The 16,536-nt window shown below is 52.4% G+C and overlaps 7 protein-coding genes across 7 annotated transcripts; 4 read left to right on the plus strand and 3 right to left on the minus strand.

Annotated features, from left to right (window-relative positions):
* Nucleotides 1–98: 98 nt before the first annotated feature.
* Nucleotides 99–1,097, plus strand: AYL99_11326 (hypothetical protein; the record flags this gene model as incomplete). Its single annotated transcript, XM_018842832.1, has 1 exon — nt 99–1,097. One exon carries the CDS (start codon nt 99–101, stop codon nt 1,095–1,097), a length of 999 nt encoding a protein of 332 aa, XP_018687592.1.
* Nucleotides 1,098–1,733: 636 nt separating this feature from the next.
* AYL99_11327 (hypothetical protein) lies at nt 1,734–3,603 on the plus strand (the record flags this gene model as incomplete). The annotated part of the gene is made up of 7 exons (XM_018842833.1): nt 1,734–1,907; nt 1,982–2,048; nt 2,105–2,271; nt 2,330–2,458; nt 2,512–2,583; nt 2,635–2,700; nt 2,764–3,603. 7 exons carry the CDS (start codon nt 1,734–1,736, stop codon nt 3,601–3,603), a joined length of 1,515 nt encoding a protein of 504 aa, XP_018687593.1.
* Nucleotides 3,604–4,607: 1,004 nt separating this feature from the next.
* On the plus strand, nt 4,608–6,215 carry AYL99_11328 (hypothetical protein; the record flags this gene model as incomplete). Its single annotated transcript, XM_018842834.1, has 3 exons — nt 4,608–5,072; nt 5,168–5,696; nt 5,767–6,215. The coding sequence occupies 3 exons, from the start codon at nt 4,608–4,610 to the stop codon at nt 6,213–6,215; spliced, it is 1,443 nt and encodes a 480-aa protein (XP_018687594.1).
* A 1,380-nt stretch (nt 6,216–7,595) lies between these two features.
* AYL99_11329 (hypothetical protein) lies at nt 7,596–8,899 on the plus strand (the record flags this gene model as incomplete). The annotated part of the gene is made up of 4 exons (XM_018842835.1): nt 7,596–7,745; nt 7,794–8,633; nt 8,687–8,803; nt 8,864–8,899. The coding sequence occupies 4 exons, from the start codon at nt 7,596–7,598 to the stop codon at nt 8,897–8,899; spliced, it is 1,143 nt and encodes a 380-aa protein (XP_018687595.1).
* Nucleotides 8,900–10,923: 2,024 nt separating this feature from the next.
* Nucleotides 10,924–11,238, minus strand: AYL99_11330 (hypothetical protein; the record flags this gene model as incomplete). Its single annotated transcript, XM_018842836.1, has 1 exon — nt 10,924–11,238. The coding sequence occupies one exon, from the start codon at nt 11,236–11,238 to the stop codon at nt 10,924–10,926; it is 315 nt and encodes a 104-aa protein (XP_018687596.1).
* A 906-nt stretch (nt 11,239–12,144) lies between these two features.
* On the minus strand, nt 12,145–12,622 carry AYL99_11331 (hypothetical protein; the record flags this gene model as incomplete). The annotated part of the gene is made up of 2 exons (XM_018842837.1): nt 12,145–12,309; nt 12,395–12,622. The coding sequence occupies 2 exons, from the start codon at nt 12,620–12,622 to the stop codon at nt 12,145–12,147; spliced, it is 393 nt and encodes a 130-aa protein (XP_018687597.1).
* A 613-nt stretch (nt 12,623–13,235) lies between these two features.
* Nucleotides 13,236–15,580, minus strand: AYL99_11332 (hypothetical protein; the record flags this gene model as incomplete). The annotated part of the gene is made up of 3 exons (XM_018842838.1): nt 13,236–13,492; nt 14,295–14,945; nt 15,001–15,580. 3 exons carry the CDS (start codon nt 15,578–15,580, stop codon nt 13,236–13,238), a joined length of 1,488 nt encoding a protein of 495 aa, XP_018687598.1.
* Nucleotides 15,581–16,536: the final 956 nt, after the last annotated feature.

Genomic DNA, 16,536 nt, shown 5'->3' on the forward strand with positions numbered 1-16,536 from the left:
GAGTATCTGTCTCTATATCACAAAAAGAACCCTGTCGACCGCTCCTTGAATCGAATCAGACAGCACTTCCTGCTGACAAGCATATTGCCTTGTTTGCCATGCCTCCAGTAAGGTGCAACTTCGCCTCAGCACTCTATGACCGTATGGTGCCTCTGGCGGTCGGCGAGGTGCAGCCAGCAGGGCTGTCGGTGAATTTTATCGACGTCCATCATCCGCGTGACATCTTCGACCGGATGATAGCAAACCAGGAATTCGATGCATCGGAATTGTCTAGTTCGGAATACATCACCCGCCATGTCGCAGGGGACCGTACTTTCATTGCTCTACCGGTCTTCCCTTCTCGGGTTTTCCGGCACAGTTTCATCGTTGTGAACAAAGACAAGATCAAGGAACCGAAAGATCTCAATGGTAAGAGGGTCGGTGTGCAGTTATACACGATGACTGCTGCTGTCTTCATCCGAGGTCTCCTTCAACATGAATACGGCGTTGATATCTCATCCATTGAGTGGGTGGAAGGCAAAATGGAGGGACCGGGCTCCCACGGCAAACCGTCTGCCTTGAAGCCCCTAAAGCCGATCAGGATCACGCAGAACACCAATCCCACCAAATCTCTCTCCGATCTCCTCGAGTCAGGCGAGATTGACGCTACAATTGGGGCTGATATCCCAGCCTGCCTCGGCAAGGCACCGCACATCGATCGTCTCTTCCCGGATTTCAAGAAAGTGGAAATGGAGTACTACAAGCGGACAGGCATTTTCCCGATCATGCATCTAGTGGCCATGCGTCGAGATTACTACGAGCAGAATAAGTTTGCGGCATCAGCCTTGTACAACGCCCTGAACGATAGCAAGGAGCTGGCCAGAAAGCGGATGGAGAGTACGGGCGCGCTCAGATACATGCTTCCGTGGCTCCCTCAAGAGCTCGATGAGATCCATGAGGTGTTTGGGGAGGATTGTTGGCCGTATGGCATCGAGGAAAACCGGAAGACCCTAGAAGCTTTGGTGCAGTATCTGTATGACCAGTCGATGATTGAGAGGAAGGTGCCTATTGAGGAACTCTTTGCCCCAGTGAGGAAGATCAATTTCAGGATAGGATGATGGATAGCCATGGCAAGAGAGATTTGTTCCAGACATCCGCTGCCTGTGCAAAGGCCCTGGGCAATATAAATTTGATCATAGGGGTTTCCAGGTCAGCGCTGCCTGACAGGTATCAACGAGCCAATTCAGCCGGGGATTTGTTAGTCCGGGTCCGATTCCGGGGAGACATCGCTATATCGGCCCCTTTCCCCCCGCATCTGTTTTCTCCCCGTGCCTGTCGCGGAACTACCTCGTCCATCTCCACCTATCAAAATCCCGCCTACCCTTGCCTCCTGTTCCCCAGACATTAGTTCCTATTGTTAGGGCGTTTGTTGATGACCCTGGCCTCGCTCGCACGTCGATGTTTGCTGGAAGCTCAGAATTTCCTCGATCCGGCTCCTGGAGTTAGGGTCATTAGAGCCATGGCGTCGTGAGGCGGAAGAGGGCGATAAATAAGATAAACAACTTTCTTTCGTCGGATTGTATCAGTCGTCCTCGCCTTTTGATTTCTTGTTTCCCTTCAGATTGCACGCTCACACTGGCTGATCACCAACATCCTGATTGGACCCTTGTGCATACATCCGCGCCCCTCTACAATCATCTTCAATCATTTCCCTTGGGATTCCTTGTCTGAGAGATTGACTCTCCTGTGCCGCCATGGCCGTCGAAACATTTAGCAAGGAGAAAAATCTGCGAGTTCTGTCACATGTTGAAGATAACGATGGCATCGACATCGAGCTCGAAAAGAATGGACAAAGACCAGCGTTGAAGCTTGACGAGCATGGCCTTCCTCTTGTGCCCCAGCCTACCGACCACAAGGCCGATCCACTTGTATGTCTTGACGAGGACTTGTTGTTGCTGGAATATTACGACCACTAAGAATTTGACACTGACTCCGGAAACAGAACTGGCCCAAGTGGTACAAGTACTACGTGCTTTTCCTGCTGTGTCTCCTCGCTTTCTGTGTCCAATGTGAGTATTATGGGTAATTAGGTAGCTGACTAGGACTGGTGCTGATTGTGCGACAGTCGGGGCTGGCATGGTTCCAGCAGCATTTGGGGTGATCGCAAAGGACTTCAAAGTTACACATCAGCAAGCTAGCTACCTGACGACGTCCTACACGCTCTTTGGTGGTGTCACCCCGCTGCTGTTGACGCCGTACGTCAATATGTATGGTCGGAGGCCTGCTTATCTGGTCTGAAATTCCCCTTGAGTTTGCCATTGATGGAGTTTCTCTCTAACGCTAACCGCAGATCTTCACTTTGATCGCCATCGGTGCGAATGTTGGCTCGGGATACGCTTCAACCTATGCTCGCGAGATCGTCAGCCGATGCTTCGTTGGTATCGGTGCCAGTGTAGCCTTGGCCATTGGTGGTGCTACTGTAAGCACAGTGCTGTCAGGGCTATTTTCTGATCACAGGCTAACAGACACCAGATTTGCGATATGTTCTTCCAAGGCGAACGTGGAAAGTATATGGGCTTTTACGCTCTGGCTGTCACCAATGGAGTGAGTAGACCAAGGAACCTCAACGAAAATCCGAGCACTGACAATCTACAGCCGCATTTCGGTCCCATTGCCGGCGGATATATCGCCTTGAATCTTGGGTGGAGATGGATTTTCTTTGTATGTGCTGCGACCATCGACTACGCCTCGCTTTTTAGGACGAATATGACTAACTGCCCATAGATCAACGCCATCATCTTTGGCGCCGTCCTGGCCATCTTCTTGGTCTCCTTCCCTGAGACTCTCTTCTCGCGCACAGACTTCAGCAAGCTCGAGAACCAGACTTACTGGCACAAGATGGCGTTCCGCGGCAAGGTCTTGGACCGCAAGTTGACCGCGTCCGACTTCTCCGCCAACTTCAAAATGCTCAAATACGTGGCGATCACAATACCCTGCATCTACTACATGACGACCAACACCTACGGCTCAATTGTCTTCGTTCTCACGGCGTCTTCCATCAGCGAGAAGCTCTACGACTTCAACACGGCGCAAAACGGCCTTCTGCTGGGCATCCCACTCACGCTTGGCTGCCTGATCGGAGAATCCTGCACCGGTTGGATCTCCGACCAGTTGATCAACCGCTACGCTCGTCGCCACGATGGATACAGGAAGCCTGAGGCTCGCCTTTATCTTTGCTTTCTTGGTCTCTTCTTGCCAGTGGGGTTGATTATCCATGGCCTCTGCGTCAACAACAAAACGCCATGGATCGGTCTCGCTGCGGGTATGACGGTTGCCAGTGTTGGCGTACAGGCGGGCACGACTTTGACCTACGCCTACTGCACGGACTGCTATAAGCCTCAAGCTGCCGAAGTGTCGACCATCATCAACCTGTTCCGTCAAATCTTTGCCTTCACCATCGGCTTCTACGCGCTGCCCTTTGGTGAGGGTGTCAGCTTTGGCGCGGCCTGGGGAACCTTTGCCGCCATCAACTTCGTGACCTGGTTGGGCTTGTTAGTCCTCATTTGGAAAGGTGAAAAGATCAGGAAAGCACAAGGCGAGCCGAATCTTCACAAGGACCTGTGATGTATCCCCTTCGCGAGTTCGGCGCTGGTCGAGCAATACCACTGTGGAGTGCATTATAGGGGAGAGATTGGGCCTTTGGCCATATTTCGCATGTGGATTGAACAAAGCTCGAATTCTTTGGCAATACTGTGATCATAGTACAAGTACCTAGTCAATTACAGCGTCTCTCTGACCTACCTCCATTGGACGTCTACCGCCCCTGTCTCGTAAGAACATTAGATCTGGCTGAGAAGGGTCTCCTCTTCAGTCGAGCTCCCCACTACAAAAACGTGGCCATGGTGAATCACAGGGTAACGAGCTGTCAGGAGGTCCGGTGATTTGGACTGCGTAGTGAAATGTCTTCCTGCCGGCGTGATCACCAACTGCAATCCGGCGTCTCCCCGCGCCCCGCAGAACCTGGGACATAAGCGAGCTCACAGGAATATCAAACCGCTGGCATGGGACCTGAGATGCCGACAACCGATTAAAGTGTGCTTGAAGAAACGGGAGGACAGTGTGTGGCAGGACGTAAGATTCTCACGTAGCCCATACATTTAGTGAAGGATTTTATCTCCCCGAAATTAGTGCCGTTCTGGATCTCCCCGGCCGGAGACGACCTCCGGACTCCTCAAATTTCTCTCTGCCACCTTGCAAACAGCAAACCCGAGTTGATCCACGCCTTTCTCAATGTCCCCAGAGCTCCTCGAGTCTCACCGCGGAAGAGGCTTGTGTAGTGCAAGAGACATGGGTGCCTTCCCGGGCCCCACGGTTCACAACCCAAGAGCGATGCCCGGCCGATCTAGCTTGCTGGACGGTTCGTGTGGCCTCGCTTCCCAAGTTTGTTTTTCTTTGCGATTGTACTTGAACAGATTCGCCTTCAAGGGTCCTTGCTCGAGATCTGCCAAGAGGGTATATAACTAGGAGAAGGCTTGACTTCTCGATCCCCTCCCACAGTGGCCAGCAACCACATCATACCCTGAGTTCCTGAAAGCTATCCACGATCTCATTTTCTGTTCTTCTGAAAGATGCCGTCAGCAACTCCCATTAACAGTACAGCGGCCGACCCAACAGCATTCAAAGTCGCCATCATCGGTGGTGGGATTGGAGGCCTCACAACCGCCCTTAGCATCGCATTTCAGAACCCAACTCTCCAGCACATCACCGTCTATGAACAGGCTCCAGCCTACAAGGAGATCGGCGCCGGCATTGGCATCGGCGTCAACGCTGCCCGCATCTTGAAGAAACTGGGCGTCTGGGAAGCTGCCAACGCAATCTCCGGCGAACGCAATGGCGTGCACCGAAGCTGTCGACGATATGACACGGGTGAGGAAATCGTGGCCGTGGGCGCAATGGACGAGAACACCGATGGTGGAGTTAGGCAACTGAGCGTGCACCGTGCAGAGATTCTGGATGTCTTGTACCAGGAACTGAGACAGAACTACAAAGGTCGCGTCACGCTCAAGACGGATATGAAGGCTACTAAAGTCGAGGTAAGCAAATTGAAAGAGCCTGATGCTATCTTACCAGCGAATTCATATACCACCGCCGTCCTGTCATTTGTACTCCTATCTAATCTTTCTTCCAGGACTGTGGTGACGAAGTGACAATCCAATTTACAAACGAGACAAACCCAGCGGAGACGGCAAATCTGGTCATCGCCTGTGATGGCATCCACAGCACCATTCGATCACAATTTGCCCTGGACAAGCCTCGATACAGTGGCCGCATCGCCTACCGAGGTCTGCTCCCACTCAGCGCCATCAGCGCTAAATGGCCTTATCCCAGCTACGCGGTGAGCTGGCTGGCCCCGGACAAGCACTTCCTGGTATTTCCGATCTCGCAAAACAAGACGCTCAACGTCGTGGCGTTCGTGACCAAGCCGGAGAGTGAGCTTGGAGATTTGAAGGAGAGCTGGACCAGCAGTGCTCCTCGCGAGGAGCTCGAGCGTGAGTATGCAGGCTGGGAACCGACCGTCGGAGCGGTAATTCGCGAGATGGAAGCTCGCCCGGGTAAATGGCGCCTCAACGACCGCGAACTGCTCGAGCAGTGGACGTATCTGAATGGCAAGGTCGTGTTGGCTGGTGATGCTGCCCACGCTATGCTGCCACATCAAGGTTCGTGTTTCTGCCTCATCTATGCCGCCACTGTCTTTAGTCTCATCCAGTTAACACGTGAGATCTCCAGGCTCCGGCGCCGGCCACGCCATTGAAGACGCCTACATCCTCGGTCTCGTCGTCCGGGACTACTTCTCCAATCCCACTCCAGGCGTAGCCGCATACACCGCGTTGTATCAAGCTGTCCGCCGGCCCCGTGCTCAAAAGGCCCAGATCACCAGCCGCCAGGCGGGTGATGTGTACGAGATGCAGGGCAAGGAGTTCGAAGGCATCACCTCGTACGAGGATTGTCTACCGATCGTGCGCGAGAAGCTCGCCGGCCGGATGAAGTGGGTCTGGGGTCACGATCTCGAGGCCGACTACCAGAAGGCACGCGAGGAGGCCGGGCTGGCCGCGCAGACTCAGCTGAAAGCACTGCCCAAGGCGAATGGGACTGTGAATGGAATCGTAAACGGGGCGACGAACGGCAAGATCGGCGCAGCTCAGGCTGGAGTCAGTGTACAGGAAGTCGAGGCATGAGTCATGCAGTCATCGTCTTGTCATATTTGGAGTTGCGTGTCCTTTCCCTTCTCGACGAGGGGACCAACTCACGTCTCACGGCAACATTCTCATCGACCGCATCACCACACAACGGGCGCCGAGGTTTGTGCGTGTTGGCTGCGATGATTGTTGAGTTTCCTCAGCAGTTGTCTCTAATCGAAGTTGTCGTTTTGGGATGGCATTGCCCTTCTTTGTCTGAACAGCAAATGTTGGTTCGCATGGTACGGCGTTATGTATTGTGGTAAAGGGATGTACCTGCAAGAAGTTGGAGGCACGGCGCTGGTGCACCACGCACAAAGGCTCGAGGAGGTACGGCCCAGGGGCGAGGTTTTTAGAAGATGGAGACCATATGCATTTGTACTCGGTACACCAATAGAAATATGCATCCAGGGTCCAATAAAGAGTTGAAGGAGACTACCGAATATAGATACAGAGTGATCTCCCAACCAGACTAGACAATATCTGGTTAACCAGGCTAGGAGAGAACCAGGTCAAGGCATCAATTCCCTCCCGAGACCACTCGTATGCCTAAGTATAAAACCCCGGCAACTGTTTCATTTTGTAGAAACAGCCCGGGTCATGCCTATTCACGATCTTAACGTCGAGAAGTCTCTCCAACCGCTCAATGTAGGTCAAGGACTGTAGCCATGTCGACTGTCTCGTCCCAGAAATCCTAAAGGCTGGACGTGGTCAGTAGTCGCATCTATCTGGACACCAGCATCTCCAGCTCCTACCAGTATCCGCTGCTGAGAGAGCTGGGCATTCCCACCGCGCGGCTTCTCTACGCCACGGATTTCCCCTATACGTGACGCGGGGACTCCACCAGCTGCTATCAGGCGGGGTGGGATGTGCCGTACAAGTCGGGCTTGTTAGCGAGCATGACATGGAGGACGTTCTCGGGAAGAACTCGCTGAAGCTCTTCCCACGACTGTCGAAGGAATAATTGCAGTAGTGGGGATACCTCTTACTCCTGTAGACGAGTGACTTCCTGTTAACATCGATCCGTGGGACGCATTGTAACAAGCAACGTATTGTACCAAAAAGGAAGAATATTACATTGATGGAACTCCGAAAGACCGCTGCTGGTTTCTTAGTTCATAACGTGTTCGAAGTATTCCGCATGCTCGTCACTAGCCAGCACCAAGCTTTGATGCCGAATGTTTGGCCGACCACACAAACGGGAAATTCCCACAGCGTCTCGGTTACCGTTCCGTATGTCGGGTGATGCACCGAGTTCACTACGTATAACTCTTTGGTCGCTTAAGGATGGTCAATATAACGCTTTGGACCAGCTAATTTGGTCGATATTCATGCCACTAAAATCTTCTACTACGAGTATTGCTAAAACGTCGCAGGACGATGTCCGATATTACAATGAAGAACATACGCACCAAGGCACTGGTGGTGGAAGAGGTCAATGCACCATTCAAAATGATGGATATTATCTTGGACGAGGTGCGAGACGACGAGCTTCTCATCGAAATGAAATACTCGGGAGTCTGCCATACAGTGAGGCCATTCCCTCGATTGAAAGTCAAAAGCTAACACTCGATCAAGGATATTGTTGTCCAGCATGGTGCAGTTCCTGCGGGAGAGTATCCTGCCATTCTGGGTCACGAAGGGGCAGGGATCATACGTCGAGTCGGCAGCGCTGTTAAGAACAAGGCACTCAAGGAAGGACAAAACGTGCTTCTCAGTTTCCACACTTGCCAGAAGTGTGTTTTCTGCCAGGCTGGCAACTGGGGAACTTGTCCTCAGATGACGCCCTGCAACTTCACAGGCACCAGGTTGTCAGACGGGAGTGCCCCGGCAAGATTGGTGGATGGACGGCCTGCACGAGGACAGTTCTTTGGACACTCGTCCTTCAGCAAAATGTCAATCGTCCCCGAAGACTGCATTGTTCCGTGCGACGTTGCAGAAGAAACGCTGGCGCTCCTAGCTCCTCTCGGCTGTGGATATCAGACCGGAGCTGGCACTGTTCTCAATGCTCTCGAGCCAGAGAAGTGGACGAAGTTTGCAGTGTTCGGTGTTGGTGCGGTTGGTGTGGCAGCCATGCTGGCCGCGAAAGCACAAGGTGTTGAGACCTTGATTGCCGTGGATATATTACAGAACAAGCTTGACATGGCCGCCGGCTTCGGAGCAACCCACCTGATCAATACCTCTGAAGAGCAAGATCTCGTCTCGGCACTGCAATCTATCGGAGTGGACCAGATTATTGATACAACAGGCGTTTCCTCGTTGATCGAACAAGGCATCAAGGCACTGAACCATGCTGGAACTATTGCCCTGGTGGGCCTTCCTCGACCGGATGCACCAATCCAGGTTGATCCACTCGATATCATGCTCTCGTGTAAGAAAATCATTGGAGTTATCGAGGGACAATGCAATCCTCCACAGGTATATCGCGGCACACCTCTCTGTCGAAATCAGCTAACATGAAGCCTGTGTAGTTCCTCCCTCGGTTGATAGATCTCTTCCAGCAGGGCAAGTTTCCAGTCGACAAGCTGGGAAAGATCTATCCAGCCTCTTCGATGGATGAGGCACTGCAGGACCTTAAACGCGGCTCGGTAAGGCTCACTTGACCTCCTGCACATATGTTACTGCCATCAGACACTGACCAATTTCAGGTAATCAAGCCGATTCTATCATGGGCAGACGTCTGATCGAGCCAGCAGAGGCACAGTGGGAAGGCATTCAGACGTCGCAATTGCAAGATAGAAGTAACATGACCTAAACACATAGTAACTTCTCCTCGGAAGGGAGCTAATTCTAAGCACTATAGAACCCGTTGTTACGAGTGACCAAAAATCGTCAGGGTTCGTTTACCGTTCAACGTTGCCGGAGAGCTTCACCGAGGTCAACAGCCCGCGCAAGAACAAAGCATAATGTCGCCAATGTCGCCAATAGGCTGGCACCCGAAGCTTCACCCTCAGTGGAGATAGGACTAATCATTAATTGAACCAATACCAGCCCGGAGAGCTCCATCTCCAGGCGGGGAAGTGAACGGGGTGCAAAGGAGCGAAGCCATAGGATCTTGTTTCTCCTATTTCTTAGGAACCTCGTGGGCGAGCCGAAGCTCATGGCGCCTGGATTAGCGGGTCTCCCCTCGACCGGATGTTGCACTTGCTCCGCACACCCTCTCTCGGTACCAGGCTGCCTGGATTCAGATCTTGCCACCCTTCCCTAGACGTCGAGGAAGGGGACACTTAAACAAACTCCATATTTGCGCCACGAGCGGGGCTCCTCCTTGTCCTCGGAAGGATATGTCTAGCATCAACTATTCGACCATTACGTCAACAGAGCGTAGTGGCCAAAGCAACAATGGGAGAGCGAACAAAACGACGAAAGACAGCCGTCGCCTGCAATGAACGCCATTGCATATGGGACCCGGACAAGACAGGCAGATTCCACAATTCTCAGTACGTGGGAAGGCTTCGGTCTTGGGGTATATAATACTAGCTTTTTTCGTGCTCCGTCTTAGGTATGTGGTGTCCTTGGAGAGCATGCTGGCACAAAATAGTTGTCAACAAGGGTAATGGAACCAGGTAACTGACCCTGCATCCAACACCGAGTACTTCACCGACAACAGTCTACATAGTCCATGTGGCGGCGAAGTAAGCTTCGACCTGGCTCTAGACTCTCAGGACATGGAGTGGTTGGTTAATATACCGTTTGAGACACAGTACACTCGAGACTCTGCGGCTCAGCACGAGCGTAAGCGGCGTCTGGTGGACAATTGCACCTTTCCCTCCGTCAGCGGAGGTGGGCGCAGCGAGATCGACGAATGGGTATGACTGCAAGATTGTTGTATGCCACATCCTAGTTCCATCTCCAATAGCTTCTGGCGAGCATTCGCTTACTCATTCCGCTATATCCCGCACCCAGCGGTGTTGGCCATGACCCTCCACTTTACGATCCTGTTCATGACCACAAACTATATGTTGATATCCGACACCTTCATCTTCGAAGGCGAATACGGATTCGACATCGAAAGAACCGGTCTCACAGCTTTGTCGCCGTTCTTCGCTACTTTTCTGGCAATCCCACACTCCGGGTTCCTCAATGACTAGTACATTGATCGACATCGTCACGCTGCCGACTCACCACTCGGGTCTATCATCATGGGGTATGTGCTCAGAATCATGTTCAATATGTCGTGGTGCTCATCGAGAAGCTTTCAGTAAGCTGTTCGTTTCTCTCAGCTGTAAGGGTCGACTCTTCCTGACATTTCTCGGTTATGTTATCTTTACTGGTCGCGTGCAACTTTACCCAGACCTACCTGGTTGAGGTGTACGTTGCGCGCGCAGACGCAGCACTGGTCATTTAGAATGGATTTAAGAACTTCGGTGCCTTCGGGATTTCCTACGCCATTGTCCCGTGGAACACGCATACCGGTTATGCCATTCCATCTGGCGTTCTTGTAGTCATTGCGTTTATGGCTCACATCCTCACTTGATCTTCTGGTGGAAGGGTCCTCAGATCAGATCATGGCCTGCAAAACCTCGTCCATCACATCACGGAGATAGTTTCTAGCCGGTCGGCATCAGTGGAAAGCAGGAGTGGGAGAGGATTAGTTGGTCATATAAAAAGCCACATACGGATAAAACTGAGATTAAACGCCGAATTTGTTCCCAAGAATGACTGAAAAGAGCGAAGCCATCTCATAAGCGAGCAGCGCCGAGCTGACCTAATCCGTGACGACCTTGAGGCTGCAGTTGAGGTCTTCAGCAGCGACGAAGAACGCCGGCGCGATGGTGATCATGTTGAGTGGCCCCTGGAACGCCCAGACACACACCCCCGCCAGGATGGCTATTTTCTGTGCCTTCAGGCAGTTCAACGGGTCGAAGAGGTCGTCTTTTGGCGGAGAATTCAACGGAAGTCCATGGCGAGAGATCTTGGTATTGTTGACCCGGTTTTCGTTGAGGATGGCTTCTCCTGAAAGCCTGTCGATCCTGTTGAATGCATAGGGGGCCTTTTCGCTGATGTTGGGCGGTTGAGACATGTTTGGGGAGAAAGACGAGGCTCGGATGGGTTAGCAAATGATGGAAGTATGCACTAGATCAAGTCGCCGGCGGAGACTCCACTGTGTCAGGGTTGGAAATAGACCGGAAGAAGACCACACAGACCGGGTAATGCTTCTTCTTTAATACACCCAAGGAGGCCATGGACTGCTATCGGGCTGTTTGCGCTGAACGCCTGCTCCCCGTCTCTCCTGTTTATCCACAGGACACGAACGCGGAGGCCGGGGACATTCTCGAACTGGATTGATCTCACCTTTGAAGGGCCACAGAGGATCAGGGTTGTCGTAGGCAGTTGCGGAGGCTCTCTGCTGCTACTACTTGCCGGATATTGATGGAGCTGGGGACTCTTCGCGGGATACTTGGGGTCGAGATATTGACGCCGGGTGGATTTCTGGCTGATGCCGTAGAAAACAGGGTTTCGACTGTGGGCTATAGTGTCTCTCTCGCATTACGAGGTATCTTTCCGTGTCATCGGGACGGATACCTCATCTAGAAATGCCAGACTCGCAGAGGTCGTTGACTATTTACGTGTGGATATTCATTTGGATTATTTGGTTTGGTTGGCCTGGAAGTGGACATGCTCTAGAAGCGTAGCCATCTATTTTCTGTCCTCGCGCTATATCTGTTGGCCTCTCAAATACAATAAACTATTCATTCTCCTCCCTCAGATACAAGTTCAAACTCTTACCCGCCAGCCCCCCACTGAACCTATCCGTCAACTCCATATCCGCATCCGTTGTGGTCGGCGCAATGATGATGTCGAAGCGGCGAAGAAAGAAGGAACCACGAGCGGCAGCTCCATTATCGCGATACCATATAAAGGTTCTTTGTTGTTCTTCTCGGATCACGAGGCCTCTGAGAGGAGAGACGGAGTCAGGCGGAACAATCTACTTGCTCCCAATGCAGGCTCGAGAGCCCATTCCAAAGCCGTTGAACACCGCTCGTTGTCTGAGCGAGTACTCACCGAGCCGTTTCTCCGGGATGAAGGCGTCCGGGTTGGGGAACATGTTGGGGTTCTGGTGGATTGAATAGTTCTGGACACGAACGATCGTCTGTACACAATTTCAGTCGATCAGTTATCTGCCTCTTGTCAGTATTATGCTCTACTTACTCCTTTGGGAACTTATCTCCATACACCACAAAGTCGTCAACTGCAATACGGGGCTGACTGCTCGGGATCTCCTCCATGATAACGCCGTTCGTATACGGAAACTTATTCGCGGCCGTTCTATCGAGTACACCCTGTGAATTCGGGATCAGTTGTCGCAGCTCCGCCTTGATTCTCTTGTAAACATCCTGGTTGTGAACGAACACCCAGATCGGGAAGACGATCGTATTCGCCGAGGTGCTACTACCGGCGAACATGATCGCTAGGAGCTACTCCGCGACCTCGACGTCGGTCAGGGGACAGTTCAACCACGTCTCCAGTTTCTCGATCAGGCTCGTCATCAGCGTCGAAAGTTTGTCCGAGTCGTGCTCGCGCTGCAAAATTTGGACGCAGAAATGCGTCAAGGGTTAGATTAAGTGCATCGTGAAGCATTGACTGGTGGTAGTTTACCTATCTAGCCGTGGAGTAAGGCGAATAGCTCGCTGACAGGAGACCACGGGAGGAATCGTCCAAAAGACCGAAGTGGTGGGAACAAGGCGCAAGTCAGCGTTGTCAAATTATCAAGGACAATAGTAATCTAGATATATTACCCATGCAATCGCTGCTTGGAACACCTCCAGCTCCTGAATGACCGGGTGCGCCTCGCCCGTCCTCAATATCCCGCTTTCATGGTTCAATGAGAAGTGAACTAAGCAATAGGGAAGTAGCGACCGGCTTCAGCTGGGAGTCTGGCACAAGACTTACAGACAACGTCCAGGGCCAGGAAGTGAAACTACACGTAAAATAGACGGCCTCCATCCCGCCCCGTGATCGGTGATTGAACTGGTCCGGCGCCTGAGAAATCTTCTCACTTGACAAAGGAGAGTAGGTTCAGATGTACGCCTGATAGTAGGTCTTGGCCATGAGTGATCTCCTCCCGGCATGCTGCGCTCTGCCCCGGATGCTGATGACGCTGTCCTCAGCGGGGAGCTTACCAATCTTGTAGAACTTGGCCTTCGGCAGGCCCTGGTCGCGGCCGTAGATATCTTCTAGCACGGTCAGTGACGAGAAGGACAGCTCGGTGGGGCCCACACGAACCACAGGGCAATACTCCTTGTGAGCTTGCTGGATAGCGTGCGCCTTGCGAGCTTGCGGGAGTGCGAGGTCAGCCAGTATGATGATGCTCGAGCGAGAGGTGGTCCTGGGTAGCCCGCCAGAGAGTGGAACCAGAGCCGATAAGTATACTTGATACATGCCAATGTGCTATTTTCTTTCTGGAAGTGGGTTTTTGTTCCTACGGCTGACCTTTATAACACTATAGATAAGCACACAAGGAAAGCAATGGCAAAGAGGATGCAAGATGACGTCTCTTGGACGAGGGTGAGAACGGCCATAGTGTTCCAGCGTTCCAAGTCAGAGGTCTTTTGAGTAGGCGTTGCTTAGGCTCGGCGATGTATTACTCCAAAACCAGCCACGACAAAGTGAAATCTCTATATGAGCATAATGGAATGGTGGAGAACATTTCTGCCCACCCAGCGGAGGACAACCCCCTCCGCGCCTACGGGAATCCCGAAGAGGATCTGAATGGAAAAGCATCCAGCAAAGCCGGACGATCTTTTTTAAGCTTTCGTTCATATCTGGAAGCATCCTGCAAAGCTAAGAACAAGGATAAGATACAAGGTTGTTCAATGCGGAGGTTGAATAGTAACTCCATTGAATTCGGGGGATCAGCCATTGGAATGTAGGTCAACGAACAGGCCAACCTGGATTTTGTGCATGAGTCTAACTCTAAGTATGGAAATTGAAACACCTGGCCTAAGTCTCCAGCAAGCGCTTCACGTTTCAATAGCTGCGTTGAAGATCTAGCAGGTGGCGCACCAGCGGCTTGAACGAGATGGAGCTTCATTTTATGTCAAGCACAATGCTCTATAAGGCCCAAAAGTGCAGCACGATAGCGCTGAAGGCACACTGCCGAGGACTTTTGGTTGATGCTTGCTTCGTCCTCCCATATTGAAGCGACAAAGCGAGCTGGTAACGACGGTATTGAAACCGAGTTATCTGAGAGCTCGGGCTGGGCGATACCGGACCGCTCCAGGGACACCAGGGACGCCGTGCCAAGACCCGGTTGTTTGGATGGTATCCGAAGCAATTGTTCCATCTCATTGAGTTGGCTACAACCAATACAGAGCAGATCAAGGCTGAAATTCAGAGCCCGCCTGAAGTCGCCCGGAGGCGCGAGAATATCTCTCAATCGAAGACCATGTGGAACCTGAGACGCATCGGAAAAGTTGCTTCCCAGTGAGGCTAAACTTGCTCTCAGACTGCTTGAATCTTGAGACCTCTCGGGACTGGCTGCGCTGCTAGGAGCTGTCGATGAGGAGGACGGCGAGGTTAAGAGGCTCTGTAGCATCTGCTCCAGCAGGGATGAGAGAAGTCTGACGCAGAGCACATAGCCTTGAGAGGCTAATGAAGCCTGTTTGCTCCGCAAATGAGCATCATGTGAGGTTTGGGGTGTGTGAGGTGGGACCAGTTCCACCACATTGATCACTTTCAGAGCGGCCAAAAACTTGCCAAGGGCGCCCAAGACTTCACCGATCGGATCTGAAAGCGGGGTTAGCACAGCAGTCACATCAGGGACTCTGAATCGACGGCATACAATCTTGAGGCCTCTGATTGGTGTCGCCCTTCGTCGTTCTGAGGAAAATTACTTCCAACTCCTGGGAAGCTTTGTCAAGTTTTGTCGACGGCTCAGCATTCTCTGGCCTAAGTGCACCGTCTATGGCCAGCAAGGGAACGCTCGGCGTTGAGATGACTGTAACACCAGAGTTCTCCTCGAGCGAAGGTAAGATGGAGCCCCCAAATGAAATACTACTCCCACCAGTGCCGGGCCGAGACGAGGCCGAGTCGGGAAAGACATCATCAAAGTGCGTCAAGTCGAGACCGAACATTGTGTCTAGCTCGCCCACAGGATCGCTCAACGTCGGGACTGTGGAATTCCTCGGCCAATCGTCCCACGCCGCAAAGTTGTCGACGCTGCAATGGCTCGTCTTCTTGCTTGATCTCGCTCCATACACACACTCGAGTCCCGCCTTCTGGCAACGTTTACATCGAGTCAACGACGCCTTGTCTCCCACGCATCGCAGCTTCTGCTGGTGGCATCTATCGCATGACTTTCGCAATGTTCGGCCATCGGCGCGCCGGACAACGGCGATCTCTGCCCTGTCAGGTTCGGCCATCCTTTCCGGCTAAGAGTCTGGGTGACGATGCGGCGACATTCGGCGAGCTCGGCGAAAGAAGAGAGCAGAAGAGAAAGAGAGAAACGCCGGACATAGCGTGATGGTGGAAATGCCGATATTCATGGCACACTTATACCTCTCCACAGACGAACTGACAGACATCGGGAACCAGAGGTACATCTCAAGGTACACTTAGCCAACTAATGTGCAAGAGTTCAAGTGGACCTGAAAGTAGCACTGGATGTGGTTGACATGGCGAACCGGTGTACCTGTCGGTGGCTATGCCTAGTTGCCGCTTTGCAACGCTGCTGATAAGCGGCTGCAGTGTCGGACGGCCACCTGCAAAGCTGATTCACCCTTGTACATTCTCCCAGGCCTCCCGCTGTGCAGTGACACAGACCAGGTGTCCTATGGACAAATGATGGTATGCAACTGCAGTCTCGTTGTAGATGCATGCGGTAGTGTGCTTTGAATATGCGCTTTTCAAGATTTTCCGTCCGCGGTTGCAATCGCCAGGCCCCCAACGGACAACACCCACTCTGAGGGTATTCACGCGCAGCACCCATCATACTCCAATGGACCCTGATTCACAGTATGTTTCTGTTATAAGTGGCTGACCGTTCTCTTGTATCTTGAGTTGTATACGGGATATCAATGACTTGCAGGGTGACTCAACTATCTCGGTGTCGCCCGTTCATATCTGCTATCCGGGCGCTGCTCGTATATTTGCTGAATCCAATGGGTGTGCTGGACTAGCAGAGACGGGTACGGCATGTGGAAAACCAACGCATGATAGGACACTTCAGCTCTGGTTGGGGACACATATCTTGTCCTTCTCTACACGACTGGTCCTCTCAATGAACCCCGCGCTGCGATCGCCAGAGTCAGTCCTCCGGCATCCTCCCGGTTCGGGGGATTGAGAATGATCGACATTGATAGTCCCTCTGCTTCTAATA

Source organism: Fonsecaea erecta (genome assembly GCF_001651985.1).
Source record: "Fonsecaea erecta strain CBS 125763 chromosome Unknown Scaff14, whole genome shotgun sequence".
In the NCBI taxonomy this organism is placed as follows: domain Eukaryota; kingdom Fungi; phylum Ascomycota; class Eurotiomycetes; order Chaetothyriales; family Herpotrichiellaceae; genus Fonsecaea; species Fonsecaea erecta.